This window comes from Olea europaea, chromosome 8 (genome assembly GCF_002742605.1).
Source record: "Olea europaea var. sylvestris chromosome 8, O_europaea_v1, whole genome shotgun sequence".
Taxonomy (NCBI): domain Eukaryota; kingdom Viridiplantae; phylum Streptophyta; class Magnoliopsida; order Lamiales; family Oleaceae; genus Olea; species Olea europaea.
In genome coordinates, this window is record NC_036244.1 from 9,627,906 (window position 1) to 9,645,564 (window position 17,659).

At 33.9% G+C, this 17,659-nt stretch overlaps 1 protein-coding gene and 1 long non-coding RNA gene across 2 annotated transcripts; one reads left to right on the forward strand and one right to left on the reverse strand.

Moving 5' to 3' along the window:
- The first annotated feature begins 3,472 nt into the window (after window positions 1–3,472).
- On the forward strand, window positions 3,473–4,687 carry LOC111398753 (2-hydroxyisoflavanone dehydratase-like). The gene has a single exon (XM_023025829.1). It carries the CDS (start codon window positions 3,591–3,593, stop codon window positions 4,566–4,568), a length of 978 nt encoding a protein of 325 aa, XP_022881597.1. The 5' UTR covers window positions 3,473–3,590; the 3' UTR covers window positions 4,569–4,687.
- Window positions 4,688–13,015: 8,328 nt separating this feature from the next.
- LOC111398754 lies at window positions 13,016–16,059 on the reverse strand. The gene is made up of 2 exons (XR_002703399.1): window positions 15,522–16,059; window positions 13,016–13,462 (listed from the first exon to the last, which is right to left on the reverse strand). It is a non-coding gene; the product is annotated as an uncharacterized LOC111398754 (long non-coding RNA).
- Window positions 16,060–17,659: the final 1,600 nt, after the last annotated feature.

Genomic DNA, 17,659 nt, shown 5'->3' on the forward strand with positions numbered 1-17,659 from the left:
CATTTAACCCTTGTTTGAGCCCCCATTATTTTCATCAACATATATTGTTTAACAGTGATTTGATCCTATTTCAATCACACATTTTTCATTAAAATAATATTGCACGTAAATTCAAAACTTTTCTTTATTTTTTAACCACACATTTCACATCAATATACTATTCAAAAATGAATTTTTTGGTTAATAATGGGGCTCAAACAAGGGCTAATTTTATGAGGAAATTAGGCCTTGTACCCTGTAAAAATAAGTATTTTGATTAATACCTTTTAAACTAATTAAACATTTTAATGAAGTAAAAATTACGTCCTAATCTAAACAATGAAGTAAAACTCCAATCCTCAGAGTAATCCGATAGAAAATACCCATTTCTCATTGCTAGAAAACTCTCTCCACATCCAGAATCAATTCCACCATCTTTAAGAAAACTCAACTTTAAATCTTCATTTTGACCCCTTTTTTCTGTCAATTTTGCATCTGTACCTTCGTCTACGTTTATCTTCTCCTTCTAATTTGGCGGAGATCTTAAACATTTACTCTAAAAGTCTTAAATAGTCTAAACCCTAACCTCCGATCAAAATTCAAAAATCTGAATATGATTCCGACTTACTCACTCCAACGTTGACTCTGATAACTGACTCCGGCTCCTATATCTACATTGGCTGGAAAAAGTAGATTGAAGATGAAAAAAATATTGATGAAGAACTATTCAATGCATCTATAATAGGTACCGCTTCAGAAGGATCAACCACTCCAACTGTCCCAGTATCCATGTCATGTAACAGATATGCTTAATTATCCTTAAGACAGGGCACCTACAATAAAGAAAAATGGAACAGAATAAGGATATTTCATACAAGCTACTTACATATGTGGCTTCATGAATTACATAATGCAAATGACAAGAGGACTCGATATTTAACTGCATATATAGTATGAGTTACAGAGAACTGTCATAATTACAACCCTATATAATAGTTGAGTTCATTATCTTAGTTGAGACATATAATGCATGCCATTTGTCCATGATGACAGCACTTTCCACATTTATTTCTCCTTTTTTAAATTTATAGTGGTTTAGCTATTCCATCAAGTTCTTTGTATGTACATTTCTTGATCAAGAATTACTGATCAATTTCCAACTATAACCAAATAGTTCCAAACAAGCAAGTTGACATTTATTAAGAACTACATCAGATGTAGTGAAATTCAACAACTAGCGTTTTTGAACTCAGAACTTTGCCTTCACTAGTAGAACCTGAAAACCTATTGAAGTTGTGTTGGTTTTCTCCTTAAGAGGGAAAAAGATAATAATATTCTCAGGACTCTTCGATCGTGGAAACTCACTAATGTATGATATTCAAAAATAAAATAACTACACACATAATACATTCTCATTTGATGCATGTCAGCGGCTCACCGAAAAATTATATTCTACATGTCAACAACACCTTGTTGGAAGAAAAATTCATTACAAAATTTCCACTTTCACCACCAAATTTTCCATTGTCAAACATGTCACTTTGAAATCAATTTTTTGTTCATTTGAAAATGGTTTTGAGCGTAAAAATATGTTAGCCAATCCTTCTGAAAGAAGGATGCTTTTTGATGTGGTCCCATCTTAAACGAATTGTAGGGCTGCTCAAGTTTTAGCACAATATTTTTCATATGAAACTTAACAAAAACCATCTTTCCTGCCTACCAACAATTCTTCCACGAAAAAGAATAGATGTTCACTAAATAAGCCTCACCCCTAAAATTTCTCAAATGCCTTTAGCTAAAGGTGCAATAATGAAGAATAAGCAGTGTATCTGAAAAAAATATTTTCACATCTAAGAAGAAGAAAGAGAGACATCAATGCAAGAAAAAACTTTATGGAACAAACACCTGTGATTGGCTGGATATGCTAGTTGTGTACATGAAGGCAGCGAGACGTCAATGGATGGGGAAAAAATCGAGTTCTTATAGCCCGATGCAGGTGTGACGGTGAGATACCGTTGGATGGAGAAGAGAGCTGAGTTCTTCAACGCCAGCGTCGATGTGACGGCGAAGGCACTATGGGAATGAAAACCCTTGATTTCTTTCTCTCCACTACAACGTCTCTCAGACAGAATGATTGTAGAAACCAAAAGACAAGATAATCCTTCGGAGGAAAACCCTCGATTTTTCTCTCTCGTATAATCTCTCTTAGGATAATTCTAGAAACCAAAAGCAAAGATGAGATATTACGACTGCCTCCCCACCCAATATACGAATAGCTCAGCTGACCAACAATAAATCGCTTAGAAATCCCCTTGCTTTGCTTCGAGTCTTGCCAATGAATATTGCACCACTAATTTTCGCTCCATCTACGGTGCAACTCCGACTCGTGGGTAAATAGAAAGACTGATCAGCGGAGTTGGATTTCACTCCACCATAGCAAAAACCAATTTGCGTGCCACTACAAAACCCACCACTAATTTTCAATTCATCTCCAACGCAAACTTCGATCGGTGGGTAAAGAGAATTCAGCTTGTTCTTTTCCTTAATACTAAAAAATATGTTAGGCAATCAATTTCTTTTTATTTTCAACTTCTCACTCTCTCCTCCCACTTAGCTGCCCTCACTTCGCAAATTGGAGTTGAAACTCATCTATAGTTGTTTTCTTATTTCAGAATGTTTGGAAAAAACATGGTATCCCAAAGCTGCAGATCATCAACAAGATTGAGGACGATGATGGTCCATCCATTTTTTTTCACCAACATTTTTAGCCATCTCATGGTGTTTCTATCACGTGAAGTTTTTTGTCCATCCAACTTGTGAGATAATTTATTGTAAACTGTAACAAACTAGATTGTTCTATCATTGAACCTTTGTTTACGTTTTTCGCATTAGTTGACTAACATTTATTTTTGATAAAAAGAGCTCTCTCTATTGCACAATATCTTGGATAAAACCATGTTACGTTATTGTCGGAGATGGAGCACAGTGTGGTAGTGAACGGAGTTGAATGCGGCGTAAGGAACGAAAGGTGAGTGCGTCATCGGGGATTGTTCGCAAGTCGATTGTTCGTGTGGATGGAGATGAGTGACTATGATTGAACGGCGGACTCTAAAGTGGTATCAACTTCTTCGTCGTCGGTCTTTGGTGACGGTGAGTGCATAGGCTGAAAGTGGACAGTGATTTGGGAGAAATGGAAGAGACAAAATGGTTGAAATGGGAGAGACAGAATAGGGCAAATTTCAATAGTGGGTTTTTTTTTTTTTTTCTTTTAATAGGCCATGCCAAACCATCACATTTAAAATCCTTTACAGAAGTTCTGTAGTGGGTTTTATGTATCCATAACAAAATCCTTTGTCTTTTTTTTTTTTTTTTTTTAACATGTGGGGTCACTCCTATAATCAGGGTAGGTAAGACCCTTCGGGATTTTCCATTTTTTCAAAGCAAGACAATCACGTGGAAACTGTCCGCATGTAAAGTTTGACTTTGACAAATTTTAGGTGAAATGCGTTCACACTCTCGCACTCTTCTCCATGTGATTCCAAGAATTCGATGTACAAATCCTACAGTATCTACTGATTCCAATCTCTATCAATCACTGAAAAATTACTGCCATGGCCTCCGATAACACCAAAGAGGTGCTCACTGACCTCTCTCCGGCCCTCAAACTATACAAAGATGGCACTGTCGAGAGACTCTTCGGTTCACCCCACGTTCCTCCGTCGCCGGATGACCCTGCCACCGGTGTAGCCTCCAAAGACTTGAACATTTCGCCAGTGGTTCAAGCAAGACTATACCTCCCAAAACTCACAGAACCAAACCAAAAGCTCCCAGTTTTGGTTTATTACCATGGCGGTGGATTTTGCCTCGAATCCGCCTTCTCTTTCCTCGATCAACGTTACATTAACATATTAGCGGCTGAAGCAAACGCTTTAATCATTTCTGTTGAGTACAGGCTCGCCCCTGAACATCCTTTGCCAATAGCCTATGAAGATTCCTGGACTGCTCTTCAATGGGTAGCTTCTCACGTTGCTGAAAACCCTGGCATTGAAAAGGAGCCATGGCTAACTGAGCACGGTGATTTCAGTAAGATCTATATAGGTGGTGACAGTGCTGGAGGCAATATAGTTCATAATATTCTTCTCCGAGCTGGGGCAGAACTTTTACCTGGGGATGTGAAAATCGTGGGTGGATTTCTATCTCATCCTTACTTCTGGGGATCAAAGCCAATTGGGTCCGAAACAAAAGAAGAAATTGAGCAGAGTCTACAATATAAGATTTGGTTATTTGTTTATCCATCAGTTCCTGGTGGGATTGACAATGATATGATCAATCCATTTGTTGAAGATGCGCCGAGTTTATCGGGGCTGGGGTGTTCAAGGCTGTTGGTTTGTTTAGCAGAGAAGGATCCATTGACGTCAAGAGGAATTCTTTANATTCTTTATGTTGAGACTGTAAAGAAAAGTGGTTGGAATGGGGAGGTGGAGATGGTGGAGGTTGAAGGAGAAGATCATTGCTTCCATATCTTCAATCCTGAAACAGAGAAAGCAAAGGTTCTGATCAAGCGTTTGGCTTCATTTATTTCACACTGACCACAGTTCTCATGTTTTTCTTTCTTCTGTTTTTGTTATTTCTGTCAATTTTCTTGTGGTAATAAAGTTGTCCAATGAAATATTTCATCCTTCGGCACAAATCACACATATTTTGTTAACGACAATGACTATGACATGAAATGGGATCGACATTGCTATCATATCTATGGTCCTCAAGACTTATTCGGACGTCTTTGCATCCTGGTACAGATTGATGGACACGGACTTCTCACGTTTAGAGGTTTTTAAGCATTTTTGTTTCGTTGTTTATATTTATACAGAAGCTAAGCTCTCGGTCCCCATTAAATTTCATTACATTACATTCTATCTTTCTCTCTTCTATTTTCCTCTCTTCTATTTTCAATCACACAATGTTTCATAAAATAATATTACACGTAAATCGAAAACTTTTCCTTCTTTTTCAACCACTCATTTTTTTTAAAAAATATTATTCCACCCATTTTCATTTCTAAAAAATGGGGGCCAAACGAGGGGTTAGTGTTTCCATTTTTATTCCTTTAACTAGAGATTATGTATATAGCTCCTTTTTAAGTCAAAATCAAAAATTATTTTTAACTACATATTTTATGAGATTTACTACTTCTAAATCACACATTTTAATAATTTTGATCAAAATCTACAAGAAATCGTATTTTAATCCTCCACCATTCATAGGCACAAAAACACAATGACACTTTGATGGTGCTTTTAATTCAAAAAATAAAAATAAAAATGGACAATCTCTAGTTCAAGTTGGGTTCAATTTTTTAAGCAAGGATTACCCTATTTGAACCCAAGATGCCATTTAATCATGAAGTAATTTACTTTTTTTTTTTTTTAATGACAGGTGAACCGCAGCGGATACCCTTCGAACTTGACAAGGCAGGTACGTACTTGTGCAGCTAGGGAGCTCATGAAAGCACGAGCTCGACTCGGGCTCACCACGAGCCGAGCTTGTCCAAAAATGGGAGAGCTCGTGGCTCGTGGGCCGAGCCGAGCCCGGCTCGCGAGCAAACGTCGTTTTTTTTTTTTTTTTGGGAAACAAATAGGTAAATTGGAAAATAAAAAAGTAATTTTAATTTTTAGATTGTGAATTTTTTATATAAAAAATTTTTATATATAAAAAATTAGGTAAAAAATTTAAACCCTCCTCCTTTATCCGGATTTGGGACCGACTACTTAAATTAAGAGTATGCGGAGTTAAAAATTGTGTTGTTTGTTTGTTTGTTCGTATACAATTTTTAAAAAAAATTTAAAACGGTATTAAAAATTATTTTTTCAAGCAACGCTGCGCATCCTATTGCATATAATCTTTGAAGTAAATCTCTTCTAAAAATTGAAAGGGTAATCGAATGCCATTTCAATTGTCAAAAGTCTTCATTTCGAAAATTATATAGAAGTTTTTCACTTCGAAAATTATATATAATCTTCGAAGTGAAAGACATTTGACAATTGAAAGGGCAATCATTCGATTACCATTTCAATTTTCAGAAGGAATTTATTTCAAAAATTATATGCAAAGGTATGCACAGCGTTGTTCGAAAAAAAATTTAAAATGTAGACATATAGTAGTAATAGTATCAAGTATTAACAAAAAATTAACTAAATTGGTGAAAAGAATTTGTTTTTCCTTTTTTTTTTTTAAACTAAAAGAGATAGAAAAAAATAAAAATGAAATCTTTATTTTTTTATTTTTCTTTTTAAAATAGATAAAATATAAACCCTCCTCTTTTATCTGAGTTTGGGACTGACTACTTAAATTTTCAGTAGGTGGAGTTAAAAATTGTACAAGAACAATTTTTTGTAGCGTGTACAATTTTTTAAAAAAAATTAAAAGTAATGATAAGAAAAGAAAAGTTCTATCAATATAATTAAATCAAATATCACTTACTTGACGATATGCAATTTCGGCATATTTATCTTGTAGTCGAAAATGAGCGTCCTGCCAATCCTTAACACACATTAACACTTCTAAAATATCTTCTTTCAGTCGGCTCCTGACCTCGCTCAAAACTCTTTTACTTGCACTAAAAGCAGACTCCAAAACAACAGTGCTAACTGGAGGTGTCAGCAGATCTTTTGCAATCGCAGATATAACTAGCCAACATCGTTCATACCTTCGTCAGAATTCAATTACTTCGTCTAAATTTTTTTTAATTGTTTTATCTGTTGACATATTCTGGTTGAAATAATCAATTAATTCAGCAGACAATGCATTATGGCTTGAGCCCATAGATGTTTGATGAGAATGAGATACAGATGGTGATGACATGGCAGTGGTAGTAGATGAACACATTGCAGATGAATCATATATATACGAATTAATGCCTTGAAATAAATTAAATATTTCCACATCTTCTTCTTCAATATCAACGAAAGGAGTAGGTACAGATGGTACTCGACTAATATTGGTACCCATTCGGTTCACATATAATTCATACATTTCATATGATGTTTGCTCTAAATTTCCATATGTGATAGGTGTATCAAATGTTCAGGCGTTTAAAATTTGATCAATTATATATTTAGTTCCCGATAAATATATCGGGGGTCCATCACGTATGCTAAAGGAAATAGCATAGGCAAGTCTTTCCAATATTTTCTAAATTTTAATTTCATAACAATTATAATTTCACTAAAATCGGGATCATTTTTGTATTTATGAAATGTTCTTGCAATTATGTAAAGACGTTCAAGCACCATACAACTGGTAAGATAGTAAACGCCCGATAAAATTTTAGTGGTTTCATAAAAAGATGTCAAAAATCTTTTAATTTTCAAAACTATTTGCCAATCAGGTTCAGACAACATACCCTCGTTATCACTTCTAACATATCTATTGTTATAAAAGTCAGTTATTAAATGTTCAAAACCTTCACATGACTTTAATAACAAGTAAGTAGAGTTCCACGTATAACCTACGTCGCTAACAAATGTTTTAGCATTTTGCACTCCTATTTCGGCACAATAATCCTCAGATACTTGTTTTCTACTTGGGGAGATTGTGATATATATTAGTGCGTTTCTAATATTTTGAACTTCATCCTTTATATGTTTTAAACCATTTTGAACAATTAAATTCAAAATATGACATACACAACGAATATGAAACAAATACCCACAAAAATCAGGTTGCAGCATCCTATGCAATTTATCGGTAACTATTTTATTAACACTAGCATCATCGAAAGTAAATGAACAAATTTTACTTTCGCAATGATATTCTCTAACAATACTAATAATAGCATTAAATATATTATTAACGTTGTCAGGAAACTCAATAATTCTAAAAGCAATAATTTTTTTATGCAAGCACCAAAGTGGGTCTATATAATGTGCAGTTGCAGCTATATATGTTTTTTTATTAATCACTTCTTATTATTCGAAGTTAAAGATATGACACCCCCATATTTTTACAAATTCATAATTAATTGTTGTTTTGTTTCAGTAAAATATTGTATTGTATCGGAACGAAAAGTGTTTCGACTTACCCCAACGTACCTTGGCTGCAGATATTCTTTCACATACGAGACGTAGTGTTGGTTGTCAATTAATGTCAAAGGCAACTCAGCACCAGCAACAAGTTTCACCATTCCGGTTCGAGCTCTCTCCTCCGAATACACCCATGTGGATAGGGTTGTAGCAGAACCACTGGCGTCTAAACTACCAAATTGCAATTGTGTTTGACAACTTGGAATAAGTCTGTGTTTAACCGCACATACTTTGTAATGGCGATTGAGATGGGTGGTACCAATTCCTCTTTGCCATGCTAATCTTTGTTGGCAGTATTTACATACTACTTTGAATTTTGGGCTTCCATTTACGATTTTTTCTGTTGAAATCAACTTAAAGTGATCCAAATATTTTACTTGTTTTTTCCCCTTTCGCTTTTCCCTTGCATCAGAAATGTTTAATTCAGCCTCTTATTCTTGATCGTGTTCCACTTCGAGAACGTCAACATCATCCAAATTAATTGGATAATTTGGATTGCCGCTTACATGATGATAAAGATCCAAATTTGGAATATCTTCAGGTAGGGGTACATCATTTAGACCTTCAAATTGACTTTGCTCTGTCATAGGCGATTCGTTTCCTCCCACACCGAACAAGTTTTCGACAAATGTGCGTGGATCCATTTGTTTAATTGTAATAAGTAATAACTAGTAAAAGAATAATTGTATAAATGTAGTGAGAAATGAAAATTGGATGAAATTTCAATAAATATAGTGAGAACTAAAAAATGAGAATTTAATATTGTATAAATTGTATATAAAAATTGCACAACTATCAACACAACACAAGAGAGTTGAGAGAAAGAGAATTGTAGAAAAAATAGTGGCTAAATGTCACTATTTATAGAAAAAGAAAAAAATAATAATAAAAAATAAAAAAAAGTTAAAGGACCGAAATGGTCAATGAAAAAATTCAGTGAATGTTAACGATCATAATTTTTTAAAAAAAAAAATAAAAAAAAATTCATGGACCGAAACGGTCACTGACAAAAGTCAGTGACTGTAACGGTCACTAAACAAAGTGACCGAAATGGTCACTTTTTCTCGCGGCTTGTTTCCTTTGCTAGCTGAGCGGGGCTTGGCTTGCCCACCAAACCGGCCAGCTCGGCTCGTGCTTGGGCTCGTGTTTTTACGAGTCCGAGCCGCCCACAAGCTTTGTTTTCGCGAGCCGACAAGCCGCTCGACCCATTTACCACCCCTATGTGCAGCAAGGGCCAAATCAGTGTCTATCTCATGGATGTCAACTTTTTTTGTCACTACTAAGTCATATTGATACGTGACTTGTGTAGCAACAATTCTTTCAAATAATTCCAATTCTTCATTCACAGTTAGGCCCCTTTGGATTGCTAAACATTTTTCATGAAAAATGGAAAATAACCAAGATTTTCCAACTTTTGTGTTGTTTGGTAGGACAAATTTTCCATCGAAAACCTTTTCCACTTTCCTTGACCACGTAGACAATTTCCCACTTTCTGATGAATTTGAATTTCATTTTCAATCTTACTGTAGCAAATTTTTTTCCCTATTTTTTGTTTTAAACAAATTTTAAGAATCATTATAAAAAAATATTTTCCTTTAATTGACAATTTCCATATAAAATAAAGCCAAACGAACACCAAAAGGTAGATGATTTCCTTGAATTTTTTATTTTTTTTTGTTGGCAATGGAAACTAAATCATCCCCAATATCAGTAAATTCTATTCCTTTAATTGACAATTTTCATGTAAAACAAAGTCAAACGAACACCAAAAAATACTTTTATTTCAACATTTTTCACGTGAAAAATTATAGCAATCAAATACAAAAAATTGAAAATTCTCAGAAAAATAATTTCTAGGCAATTCAATTCCCTGTAATTTGTTTTCTTTCCACCCAAATTTCATCTTTACAATCAAACGAACCCTTATAATTCCAATTGAACTGTTGGCTTCTAAACCCGCTGTTGTCCAACCTTGTGAAAGTGATTTCAAAAATTCGTGACCAAGACACTTTTCGAGCAAATCCTTGAACATCTCCCATGCCTTCTCCTTATCAAGTTGCTGAAACATAGCAAGTTCAAGCTTCAATATAGCAACTTTGGCTGGAGAGATATTTTATACAACAAAATTTATAACAAAGCCATCCTAAGTAGTAATACTTCTAGTAGCTCTCAATCCAACCACTTTCTTGCTCATCTCGTTATTTATGAGGGAAAAGCCATTGTCTAAAACATCATCCGCGGGTGTTTGGATTTTCAAATGCCCTCCCATGAAACTCGAGTCTATTGACAAAATATTAATGACACGTGTCTTAGTTGGAAATTTGGTCGCCAAAGTGTTGAATATCCTTGAGCAATTTGTGGAGTCAAGAATTTAGAGTCCAACAAAGTTCCCTCACCAACTACAGTCACTTGATTATCGCCAGTTCACCGTTGGCGGAAGCCCATGTCCCAGGGACTCATTCTATCTGAAACAAAGAACGGGTCTTTACTAACTTCAAAATATTCGATTTTAGGAAAGCCAAAAAAGGTGAGCGCTTGTTGAAACAAATTTATTTTTCCTTTTGTTCTCTCTGCCTTCTTAGTTTGCAAGTGCATTCAATGTCCCTATTCAATGAAAGATTTCTCCCTAATGAACGCATCATATACAGAATCCGTTCGATTAAAAATATTTAATTGAAATGACTATCATTTTTGTACAAAATAATATTTTTAGAACGTTATAAGAAATATACATATTGTTTTGTCCTTTATTTAAGTGTAGCAACACAAAAAAAATAAAAATAAAAAAAAAATAACAACCATATATCCTCTTTTAACTATTGGCATGACATTTATCTACTCCCGTTTTCTTCCAGCATAAGAAGAAATCTTAAGTTAGCTAAAGAAAGAAATATCAATGCCAAGATCATACAAAATTTATGCATGTGTGTTCCTTCATATAACAAAATCCACCTTGCTCAAAGAAATTTTGATATTATAACGAAACAGAGCAAGTTGGAGAGACGTATAATATTGTGTAATTGGAGACAAAGTATTCATGTCATGACATAATGTTACTTCCAATAGTCAGTAAGTACACACAAGAAAGAGTTGAAGACCAATTCTAATAGCTAAAGCAATACAGTCTAAGTTCTTCAAATTAAGTGTTACAACCACCTATATGTGAAACCTGTGTACGAGAGAAAAAATTTGGCCAATTATTGTTGAGAAATTTGTGGAACCTGTTAATCTAAATAATAAAACGTTGTCTCTTCAACAACTGCTCGAGGTAGCATCATGACATACAATTTCCTTATGACATTAAAGACTACATTTAAATAAATTTGGCCACTTAAGAGCTTGAAATTAGTAATTGCCATAACATGTATGTGAAATTGTTCCAAGTGTCAAACACTAAATATAAATTATTAAAATGTGCCCCCGTTGTTCAATAGGAGGTTCCATTTTGTCAAGAAAAATACATAAATTATAAGTTCTTGCTTTGTTATGCTTAAAAGGTGCTAAGTAGGAGCCAATTATTGGGTAGACTCAAAATTTGTTTATTTTGAACCAGAGAAGCACTTAAATAAGAACACCCAAACATGTAGTAGAACAGAACATTGATACAAAACAAAATTTCAAACATGGAGTACTATTGACTTGAACTGATTGTAACCCAATAAGATGAAGGCAAACTTATTGAACCAGATCTAGAAAGAAAGAAAGTGGCAGCTAATTCTCCAATTATGCATCAAATTATTCCATAAACAAATTTTCAAGATTTCTTGAAAGACAAGCAGATCTTGAAGTGTGAGGTTGTGTTAACCAGGCACGGGAAATAATTTGAGGAGTGTCTCAAGCTATCAAATGAAAGGGCCCAATAAATTACTTCAAATATTAGGCACAGACGAATCAATAACGACGAAAGTGCAACATATTAAGGAATCAAAAAGATCATAATTCCCATTCCTTTCATCGGCAATCAACAAGAAGAAAGGAAAAGGTTCAGACCAGTGGTGATTCAAAAACATAGCCCAAAGGAATCCAAGAGACGAAAGCATGCTTAAGAAAGATAGAAGTTCGGCATAGATAGATGGGATTTTAATTCCTAATATGTGAGTTCAGAGGCAATTGGCCCCCTTCAATACTTGGGGTAGTTACTTAGAAAAACTTTCCATCCCACATCTATTAAAAAATTTCAACGATGGATGCATTTTGAATCGAGGTTTTAGAAAATCTATATTCCTCTCTTTTAATTTTTTATAACATAAATGATGAGTCCAGATAGTAATTTGATTTTTCTTGAGATCTCGAAATTCTTTTTTTGATAGGTGAGATCTCCAAATTATATTAATGAAAATGTCTATTAGTATCTAAATGCATCATTTACTGGTTTTAACAACTAAAGGTGAGATAATAATTTGGTATTGGTACTTGTCATAAGCAAATGTCATAAGTTTACAAACAAAATTGATGCATAGAGCAATAGAGAAACAGTAGATATCTCTCTATGAATCCCAATTATCACATCTATTGCGAAGCATGAAAATTAAAGAAAGAGATATCTTAACATATTGATGTTTCTTGACAGAAATCCTGGTGAAAACAAGCAACGACAATAAAATCTCTCAGTTTCTAATTTTTCTAATTACTTACAGATCTTTTTAATTGATCTTCTATGATACCAAAACCATGAATTACAAAAACTAATTTTCTTCCTATATACTTTTTTGACCTTCATTACTTGGAGATTAAAATTGATTTAAATGAAATTAGAAATTAAATAAAATCCTAGAATTTCCCCCATAGTTTTATGGAAAAAAATCCATGCATATTGCAATGTCTGGTGAGGATGCAATCTGTTATTAAAGCTGTAATATAAATCCAATAAAATTATCAAATCAGCATCCTCATGAAACTCAAACTAATAACTGCAACCAAAATAAAAAAAATAAAATGTAAAATAGGACTTGAACTTCAGACAAAAAAAGAACTTGATAGAATTACTACAGTGAAACAATAACTCAAATACCAAAAGACTTAACCTTTGGATTAAGAGTCTTCACTTGGTCTTGAAATGAATTTCTAGGAAGAGAAAAGCTGCAATTTGTACAAGCAAGAATATATACAGTTCCGTGTAACTCAAGTAGGGCTTCCAGTACGATGGTGCAGCCTGTAAAAAGACAGTGCATTTCTAGATTTCTAATACAGCCAGCTTAGGACTATTTCAGAAACAAAATTATGTATTTAAGGGCCGTTCACCTGTCTACATTTTGAGTAATAGTGAAATTTATGCGGCTTGCTTTTTCAAGACATGCTACTGCTATATGAACAGTCCATGGTTGTGCTATAGTAAAACGTCTCCATCCAGCAAAGTTCCTTGCCCAATACCGTTGCCAGGCCTAAGTGGAATGCATAAATTGCTGCCCATTGATAATAGTGTGCATGTAAATTATAAGTTTAGATTATTTACAAGAAAACAATTGCAGATACATAAAAGAGAATAATTAAGTTCTGCTATTAATGGGTCTCTCTTTCAACGTTAGAGTTGATGAAAGATGAAATACAGTCCCTTTAGATTCAATTCAAATTCCATTCAGGTGTTTGAATGAGATGATGTCACTGGAAAAAGAAGCAACTTTTCATTCAATGCATTGTGTTACCGAAATTTAGGCCCATGTATGCAAAAGACTTCTGTACGATACTCAAAGAACGGATAATATGCCATCATTAAAGACAACCCACATTATTAAATAAATAAACTTAACCAACATAAAATCAAAATTCTTGACTTCCGAAAAAGAAACATCAGATATTTTAAATTGCTATTTTGCAGCATCAAAGTTGAAAGACAGCATGCATAAATGACTTCTCAATCTATCACTTCTATGCTATAACAATTGATGCAGCCTACAGACGGTTATTCAACTCAGTCATGAGCATCTTCAAAGTTTCTTATAACATGATTAAGTGGTGAAATTTGTTGCCTACATTTGTATTTTTTTGCGGTGAAGTCTGCATGGGAGTTAAATGTATCTGAGGCTTATTTATTCAGCCCAATACTCACATTCCATAAAACTACACAGGCCTTTTTATGGCTTAGGGGAATGAAGTTCACAAAAGCTTCATTGTTTCATTTTTTGCACAAGAGAACTCGAATCATGTCACTAAATTAAATTGTTGAATATTATTCCATTCCTGGCATTGCAATTCAAATGAAGTAGATAAAATAGTTTAAATTCAATTACACTTCTTATTGTATTGTATATAATAAGATTCATATAAAAATATTGTGTAATAAAATATTGTAAGAAAGGAAAAATACACTATCACATGGTCAAACCTGTATTTATACAAATGTGTAATGTTGTATAAACAACAAAAACACAAAAATAATTTAGAAAATCTTCACAATGAAGGTGTTTTTGCTTTCTTTTGTAAGGTATTAGTATATAAAGATAAAAACATGGCAATTCCATACTGAACACCAGAGTTCAAAATGAAGAGTAAAGAAGAACTACGTCTCCCACACAATTTATGATCCCTAATGGGTGATCTAGACATGATGTCGAATGATTCAGTGTCCCTGAACATGAAAAGTATTCCAGCAACACCCCTTCATCCTTCCAGTAATGATTTGTTATCAGTAAGCTCAGAACAGAAATGTCATATATTCCAAGGAGACTGGATTCCATTTCCTGAGGGATTCTATTACACTAATGAAACTAAATGTTTGATAGATGATAGACAGAAGTGTATGAAGTTTGGTAGACCAGATTCTGACTTCATGGAATGGAGATGGAAGCTAAGTGAATGCGAGTTACCTCTTTTCAGTGCCAATAGGTTTTTGGAACTTGTCAGAGGTAGGACACTGATTTTTGTGGCAAGAAATCAAATGCAGTGTTTGGTGTGCTTCTTAGGTAGTGTAAGGTTTTTACCTACAAAAATCAATATAGATGTATCTATACACAAACACAAGCATACATTCTCATCTGATGCATGTCAGCGGCTCACCGAAAAATTATATTCTACATGTCAACAACACCTTGTTGGAAGAAAATTAACTACAAAATTTCCACTTTCACCACCAAATTTCCCATTGTCAAACATGTCACTTTGAAACCAATTTTTTGTTCATTTGAAAATGGTTTTGAGCGTAAAAATATGTTAGCCAATCCTTTTGAAAGAAGAATGCTTTTTGATGTGGTCCCATCTTAAAATGAATTGTAGGGCTGCTCAAGTTTTAGCACAATATTTTTCATTTGGAACTTAACAAAAACCATCTTTCCTGCCTACCAACAATTCTTCCAGGAAAAAGAATAGATGTTCACCAAATAAGTCTCACCCCTAAAATTTCTCAAATGCCTTTAGCTAAAGGTGTAATAATGAAGAATAAGCAGTGTATCTGAAAAAAAATATTTTCATATCTAAGAAGAAGAAAGAGAAACATCAATGCAAGAAAAAACTTTATGGAACAAACACCTGTGGTTGGCTGGATATGCTGGTTGTGTACATGAAGGCAGCAAGACACCAGTGGATGGGAAAAAAAGCCGAGTTCTTACGGCCCGATGCAGGTGTGACGGCAAGGTGCCGTTGGATGGGGAAGAGAGCCAAGTTCTTCGGCGCCAGTGTCGATGTGACGGCGAAGGCGCTATGTGAATGAAAACCCTTGATTTCTTTTTCTCCACTACAACGTCTCTCAGACAAGATGATTGTAGAAACCAAAAGACAAGATAATTCTTCGGAGGAAAACCCTCGATTTTTCTCTCTCGTATAATCTCTCTCAGGATAATTCTAGAAACCAAAAGAAAAGATGAGATATTACGACTGCCTCCCCACCCAATATACGAATAGCTCAGTCGACCAACAATAAATCGCTTAGAAATTCTTCTGGTGGTGGAGAAATATGGCTTCTGAGCTCTCACTCACTTTCTATCTCCATATCTATATTTTGCATCACTCTCACACTTTTCTCTCTCTCTTCTTCACACCCATATTCTTTCTCTCTATATATATGACTGCATATTCTTAAACCCGTCTTTCTTTATTTTCTAAGGGTATGGAACGTTATGAATAATACTGAAAGATTCATCTAACTCATCTTTTTAAAGATGCAAGAAAATTGATTCTTTAACGACCTTTCGTGGCTGGTGGTAATGAAGTAAACGCTAGCGAATCAAATGTAATTTTGCATATTCTTTCTTATTTTTTTGGATTACTCGAAATTATTTTGGTTTTCATGGGCTATATTTAGGGATTTTTTTTAATAATGTTTTAGTCATAGAAATTGCTTTATTTTTTCTATTGGTTTCATCATCAATCATGGGTTTCAGTTTTTGTTTCTTTGTGCTTATTTTTTACTAACTTAGTACTAATTTAGCTAACTTTAATAAGTCGATTTTATGCTTGTCATTTGGAATTTTTAGGTTTTTTCTCGATCTTTATCATTTACATACCTTTGTAATGTATGCATGATTTTTCCATAATTTTCTTTTAATGGATCAAAAAATTATTTTAAAGTAAATTTAAGTATATTCTAAGTTAGCCCAAAATGGTATTATTGCCAATATTGACAAATAAAAAATTTATTTAGTTTTAAATTGACTTATTTATTTATAATTAAAGTTCTTTAAGCCTAGCTACACATCACCACCTTTCTAAAACGAGAAGTCGTTCATTCCGATCCAACAGCTAGCAAATTGTATGTTGTAACCGATGAGTTTCACTATATAATTTGTAGAAAGGAAAATTACAAAATCTCTCTCTCTTTTCTCCCAAGTGATACAGAAAGAGAAATTGATAGATATTATGAAAAAATTTCCCAATTTATGGTGCAATTAAACCCTATTGACACTTTCTCAATTACATTAATGTTGGATTGACACTTAATAATTCTCTTCTTAACAAATTTTATCAAGTTCCCATTTGTCAGTTCTGCAATCTTATCACCCAAAAATTCACTATTAAAAAACACTTCGTCAAAATCCACAATTCTAGACCCGTTTGGGGTCCGTTTAAAGTATAGAAGAAGTGGGATTCTCAAGTGGGTTGTGATCGATTCAGAGAAAAACACAAGGATGTTTTGGGAAGTTGGTCAATATCCTTGCAACATTTTGATGGTGAATTTGTGGTGAGTTGAGATGAATTATGTAAGTGTTTTGGTCAAACATTGGAATTGGATTCCTGGCAATATGGATTATTTGTACAAGATGTGAGTTCAGCTACTTGTGGACTAAATCTTCTGTTCTTACTGATAAACATGATACTCTTCTTGTCATGTGTTTGGCCGTGCTTACACTACATCACTAACTAAAATCCCACAAAATCAAAATCCAACATTTTACTTACACTATATCACTCACTACATGTGTAACGCACATGCATTCACTACTAGTAATTAGTAAAAGAATGGATGTCTAACGTTGATGGTCTAAATATAATATTTTGTGAAATTCAATAACAAGTATGATGGGTCTCACAACTTTTCAACTACACATTTTGTCAATATTTATTAAAATTTACTAAAAATCTGATTTTAATTTCCAGTGACTTGATTTATTTTATTCTCAATCAACATCAGCCATGGATGTGCATTCGATTTTACTATTTTATTAACAATA